The following is a 6,982-nucleotide window of genomic DNA, read 5'->3' as shown; positions in this document are numbered from 1 at the left end:
GGACGTCTCAAAATGGGCATAAAATGAAAGGTCTTTGAGAGTCGTCTACGCATCTGATATACACATTTGGGACTAAGTCTGGGACCTTCGATCGGGATAATATGGGAATTAAACAAAAGGTCTATGACAGTAGAGTTCGAATCTAATATTGATATAAGGATTCAAGTATCTGGGTCACGCCCTGCTATTCAGCCGGACGTGTAGATCTCGACATTAAAGAACTCAAATAAATTGTCTTTTAGGTCTTAGCGTTGGGGGGACCGACCCTTTCCTCCCAATAAAAATAACACCAAACTGTCATGTAGGACGACCGAGAATATATTGAATAGACGTTTCAGAGGGCAATCGCCATCCTAGCCAAAAAAGGAATTAAAAATAAATGCAGACCGATCAGGATAGAATAGGACAGCAATAAAAGGTCTTTGATAGGACAGTACACTTTTTACCCTCAAATTGGGATAGACACCCAACCGAACATATTTATCGACCAAAGCAATATAAGGCTCAAATGAAAGAAATTTGGGAGTAGAGCAACAATATGATATCCACATTGGAGCGAAATATCTGAAAGGCCGTACTAGCACGCCCAAACAGGACCTTTTTCTCAGGGCTCAGTTAAAAAAGAGAGTGAAGAAGACGCAGCGGAGAGGGCCCTGTCCACCTAGTCTTCTTATATATAAAAATCCATTTGTGTTTGTTTGTTTGTTCTACATAGACTCAAAAACGGCTGAACAGTGCAGGTTGCGCTGGAAGGAAACATGGGCTATATAATTTTTTGATATCGGAAGGGGAGTGGATTCTCCCTCTTATGCCAAAAACACCACCCAAAATCAGAAGTGGACCGATCGGGACAATATGGGTATCAAATGAAAGGTATTGGAGAGTAGAATACGAATATGATATTAAAATTCGAGTCTAAGTACCCATCAGGCGGCCCCAACTCCAAAACTCCCCCAAACAGACAAATGAATGGTATTCGTTAGTAAATTACGAATCAGGCATACAAATAGGAGGTCACCCCACCCCCCAAAAACGACCTAAATGGACATATGACCCCTTCATGACTATAGGGGTCTCAGTTTGTATGTTTGTTCCGTAGAATCATAAACGGCTGAACCGGTTTTCTTAAATTTTTTACAGATTGTGTAGGTTTGTCTGGAAGGAAACATAGACTATATAATTTTTAGATATCGGATGCGGGCGGACCTCAAAAAAGCCACCCAAAACCAAAAGTGGACCGATAGGCACAATGTGGGTACTAAATGAAAGGTATTGTTGAGTAGAAAACAAATATTGTATTAAAATTTGTGTCCAAGTACTCAGCGGGCCACCCCAACCCCAAAACTCTTTTAATCAAATATATTCGACGTTCATGTCAGTATGGGGATGAAAAGTATTGGGTTGCCTAAAAAGTAATTGCGGATTTTTCATATAGTCGGCGTTGACAAATTTTTTCAACGGCTTGTGACTCTGTAATTGCATTCTTTCTTCTGTCAGTTATCAGCTGTTACTTTTAGCTTGCTTTAGAAAAAAAGTGCGCGAAATTTTGTTTACATTTGTTTGTTTGGCGTCAATTTTAATATGGAGCCCACAAAGGAGCATTTTCGTCATATTTTACTTAATTATTTCCGTAAAGGAAAAAACGCGGAGCAGGTTGCTAAAAAGATACGAGATGTGTATGGTGATAAAGCCTTAAAAGGAATACAGTGTCAAAATTGGTTTCACAAATTCCGTTCTGGAGATTTTTCACTTAAAGATAAGCCACGTTCAAGTCGGCCAAATGAAATTGATGATGACCAAATCAAAGCATTAATCGAATTGGATCGTCATGTAACTGAGCGTGAGATAGGAGAGAAGCTTGATTTTTGGGTACCACATGTATTGAAAGAAATTCATTTAACAAACCGAATCAACGCTTGTGATATGCACTTTAAACGCAATGAATTCGATCCGTTTTTAAATCGAATCATAACTGGAGATGAAAAATGGATTGTTTACAACAAACGATCATGTTTAGTCGAAAACGATCATGGTCCAAGCATGGTGAACCAGCTCAAACCACTTCAAAGGCTGATATCCACCAAAAGAAGGTTATGCTGTCTGTTTGGTGGGATTGGAAGGGTGTGGTATATTTTGAGCTGCTTCCAAGGAACCAAACGATTAATTCGGATGTTTACTGTCAACAATTGTACAAATTGAATACAGCCATCAAGGAGAAGCGACCAGAATTGGTCAATCGTAAAGGGACAACGCTAGACCGCCCACATGTTTGGTCACTCGCCAAAAACTAAGTGAGCTTGGCTGGGAACTTTTGATGCATCCACCATTTAGCCCTGACCTTGCACCATCAGACTACCATTTATTTCGATCTTTGCAGAACTCCTTAAATGGTAAAACTTTCGGCAATGATGAGGCTATAAAATCGCACTTGGTTCAGTTTTTTGCAGATAAAGGCCAGAAGTTCTATGAGCGTGGAATACTAAATTTGCCAGAAAGATGGCAAAAGGTTATCGAACAAAATGGCAATTATATATTTGATTAAAGTTCATTCTAAGTTTTATTAAAAATGCATTTACTTTCTTTTAAAAAATCCGCAATTACTTTTTAGGCAACCCAATATTTGGCAGTAAATTACAAATACGACATAAAAACCTAGGTCCAGTTGGGAGGCTGCCCCATCCCAAATACCTCCAAATCGGCACATGAGCCGACCATGGCTGTGTGGGACTCAAGTGAAAGGTAATTGGGCGTAGATAACGAATATAACATTAAAATTTGAGTTCAAGTCTAGGTGGCGCTCTTTCTTCTAAAAATACGTCAAATATGTTAATTTAACTATTACGACAAAATGGGACTCAAATGAAAGCTAAGTGTTTGGGGATGCACCCTAAAGCACGCAATAAACTGAACTTCATTTCGAAGAACGAATTTAATATCTTTTTTCAGGGCAAAGTGCCAGTGGCCGCCCCACCCCCAAAACACCCTCCAAACTGTTCATATTTACTGACCAGGCAATATGGGGCCATCCCTCTAGTAAGAAGTACTTCTCATAACACTAATTTTCAAAAAGAATAGATCTCGAAGATTGGTAAAATGATTCGTTCGAATTTTTTGCACTTTACAGTCACCAAAAACAAAACATAGTTTCTATTGTTGGGGTCGGGAGCCTTGGGGGCAGCCCATGACAATATAGAGCTCAAACAAAAGGTGTTTGAAAGAAAAAAAGAAAAACGAATTCGATATCTAATTAAAGAGTCATGTGTTTGGGGAACCGCCTCACCGTGAAATACCTCCCTTTTAGGACGGATTTTCGTAAAATTGATACTCTTTTTCGGGACAAAGACCCTGGGGTCCGCCCCACCCTCAAACAGAACTTTTTGGTTGGGTGGCCATCCCACACCCAAAATACCCCTAAACGGGAAATATATACCAATCTTATATATAAAAATCAATTTGTGTTTGTTTGTAGGTTTGTTTGTTTGTTTGTGGGTTCCTATAGACTCAGAAACAGCTGAACCGATTTTCTTGAAATTTTCACAGATGGTGCATATTGACCCCGTGGTGAAAAAAGGGTACCACAATTTTTGATATCTAAAGGGTGGGCGGACCCTCCCCCTTACCCTAATTTTCAGAACGCCAGATATCGCAGATGGGTGGTGCGATTTAAGCAAAATTTTGTGTGCTCTCATATAGTACCCTAAAAATAAAATTTAGTATCCAAATTTTGCATGGGGTACCTAGGGGAGCCCCACCCTAAAACCTACCAAACATATATTTCGAACAATCACGACAATATGGGACTCAAATGAAAGGTATTAAGGATAAGAAAACGAATCTGATATCCAATTGTCGGACCAAGTGCTCGGGGGACCACCCCAAGCCCCAAACCACCCCTAAATAGGGCATTTTTACCGACCATGGCAATATGGGACTCAAATGAAAAGTATTTGCGAGTAGAATACGAATCTGATATCCAAATGTGGGACCACGTTTCTGGGGGTCCATCAAATTCCCAAAACACCCCCCAAACATAGCTTATTTATTGACCATGGGAATATAGGGCTTAAATAAAAAGTATTTGAATGTGGAATACGAATCTGATATCCAAATATGAGACCAAGTGTTTGGGGGCCGCCTCTCACCAAAAACATCCCCCAAAGGGGACAAATTTATGACCATAGCAATATAGGGCTCAAATGAAATGTCTTTGGAAGTAAAGCACGAATTTGATATCAATATTCGGGAAAAGTGTCTATGGGGCCACGCCACCCCCCCAACACCACCCAAATAGTAAGTATTTTCTGACTATAGCAATATGAGGCTCAAATAAAAGGGTTTATAGAGTGGAACACGAATCCGATATATATTTTCAAGGCCAACTCACTGAGTGGCCGCCCATACCCCAAAACACCCCCCAAGCCGGTCAAGTTAAAGGTTTGTGGGAGTAGACCACGTATCTGATATAAACATTAGTGACCAACTGTCTAGCGGACGTCCCACCACCATAACAACCCCCAAATAGGACGTATTTGCTCACAAAGACAATTTGTGTCTTAAAGATAATTTAAATAAATATTTATAGTTTTTAGGGCCAATAATCCAAACCGGACATATTTGCTGACTTTTGCAATAAGGAGTTTAAATGAGATTAGAAAACGAATTTGATATCCAATTTTGAGGGCAATGGCTATATGTAGTTCAAATAAATGATATATAGATATATGAGAATAGAGCACGTTGCTGATATATTTTGCGGGCTTTGTGTTTGGGGGACCACCCCAATCCCCAAAACACCCCTAAATCGGGCATATTACCGACCATGTCAATGTGGAGCTTAAATGAATGGTATTGGGGGGGGGGGGGGGTAGACAAGAATTGATACCCACTTTCGAGACCAATTTTCTGGGAGTCTACCCCTTTCCCAAAATACCCCACAAACAGCAATTTTTTACTGACCATCGCAATATGGGGCTCAAATAAAGGTATTTGGGAGTAGAATACGAATTTGATATCCAAATGAAGGACCATGTATTTAAGGCATCACCCCTTTCCAAAAACATCCCACAAAGGGTAAAAATTTTTCGACCATGCCAATATGTGGCTCAAATGAAAGGCATTTGAGATTAGAAAACGAATTTGATAACCCATTTTGGGGCCATGTGTTTGGGGGACGCCTCATCCTGTAAACTCCTCTTAAGCCAATGACAATATGGGGTTTAAATAAATGGTATTTGAGAGGAGACCACGATGCTGATATTTTTTCAAGGCCAAGTATCTGGGGGACCACCTCTCTCCCCCAAAAACACCACTAACTCAGACATCATGAGAATATCGGGCTGAAACGAAGTATTTTAAGAATGGAGTACACCTTACATCCAAACATAATTTCGTAGACCAATAAAGATCATATGGGATTCAAATAAAGGTACTTATATTATTAAATTGTTAAAAAAAATATTCCAAGGAAACTTTTGTTCAATATAAAGTAAAAGTAGGCGCAGCGGAGCGGGCCCGGGTCAGCTAGTACGGTTATATAGGACTCAAAAGAAAGGCATTTGGGAGTAGAGTAAAAATTTGCTCAGCAACCGTGCAGGGGCAAACTTCTTACACATCAATGAGTGCTTTCCGATTCAAGTTTAAACTCAATGATAAGGGACCTTTTCTTATAGCCGAGTCCGAACGGTGTGCCGCAGTGCGACAACTGTTTGGGGAGAATTTTATACATGACCATGCATAGCATTGTACCTCTCAAATGTCGCCTGCAATGAGAGGAGATAACCACCCCCTTTAAATTTTGTCCGAAGTTCTCGCCGCGATTCGAACGCAGGCGTTCAGCTTCATAGGCGGACATAGGCTACAGGGGCACGAATCCGACATCCACATTCAGAGTGAAGTGTCCCAACCCTAAAAGGATATTAGAGAGTTAAAGAAGGTGAAACGGATCGGGCCCGGTTCGGCTAGTCTTATATAAAGAAAATTATTAAATATGCTTCATAGTTTGCCAAAAGTTAGGATATAAAAATATTTTTCACAACGGCAACACTGGGTATTTGAATAAATCATTGTGGCGTTTGCCAAGTGGCTTGATTTTGTTGCAAATGCGATGGCAATATCAATTTCATGTTCTGTTTGCTGCTTATTTTGGCGAACATGCTTGCTTACATCCAATAACACTTCCAGTGCATCGTAAATGCTTTTTGTATCTAGTGCGTTATGTTGTCAATTTCGTTTATATCAAATTGAGCTTTCCTCCGCTCTTTTGTTGCTTTTTGCTTCGCTCTTATGGTGGCAGCAGAAACTGGAATTTAAATATGATGCGGCTGAAAGGAAGATGTTCATAATAATGTCATAAGTTTTCATATATTTTGGGGGTACTTGAGTTTATGATTCGTTTTGCACATTGTTATCAAAAAGGATACAAAAGGAAAGGAACAGAAAGGAAATTCTTTTGCCACGAGTTGTAATAAGCATTTTCGGCTGTAACAATAATTTGTTATACTATTTACAATTGAAGGGTACAGGCCGTAGTAGTTAGCCTTTGAAGCTGAACGGATTAATTCGAATCCTGGCATAGGCATCAAAAGGAAATGTGATCGGAGTTTATCCTCTCACTAAAGTCACGGTTCTGAGTGACTCTCTCCTCTCAACTGTGGACACTGACCTTCCGAGATGAAATGTGGGGTAGCTGCCTTTAACACCCATTATAGGTAGTGACCAAAAATCAGCCGCGAATTAAATATATGTAAAGTAAAATATATAAAAATTGTTGAGGCTCTGCAAAGTGAGGTATTTGGCATTTAAAATTGAATTTTATCGCCATAAGAGTGGCGATAAAATTCCCCCATGCGACGTGCCTTGTGCCACATTCTCCCTTATATTTATGTCATGGGACACACAATTTACCACCTGTTCCTTAGCACATGGTTTATCCAGTCTCTGAGGACCGGGTCCATCCGAGACTTGTCTAAGGATTGGATCAGTG

General features: G+C 40.0%; 1 protein-coding gene across 1 annotated transcript in view; it reads right to left on the bottom strand.

Moving 5' to 3' along the window:
• Nucleotides 1–6,290: 6,290 nt before the first annotated feature.
• The window catches only part of LOC106092581 (uncharacterized), a 52,640-nt gene continuing 51,948 nt past the window's right edge, over nt 6,291–6,982 (bottom strand). Inside the window, exon 2 of the mRNA XM_059365896.1 lies at nt 6,291–6,320. Within this exon, the coding sequence (XP_059221879.1) occupies nt 6,306–6,320 (15 nt within the window). The 3' untranslated portion in view covers nt 6,291–6,305. The remainder of the gene's footprint in view (nt 6,321–6,982) is intronic.

The sequence above is a fragment of the Stomoxys calcitrans genome, chromosome 3 (genome assembly GCF_963082655.1).
Source record: "Stomoxys calcitrans chromosome 3, idStoCalc2.1, whole genome shotgun sequence".
In the NCBI taxonomy this organism is placed as follows: Eukaryota; Metazoa; Arthropoda; class Insecta; order Diptera; family Muscidae; genus Stomoxys; species Stomoxys calcitrans.
This window is presented reverse-complemented; position numbering and strand designations above follow the sequence as displayed.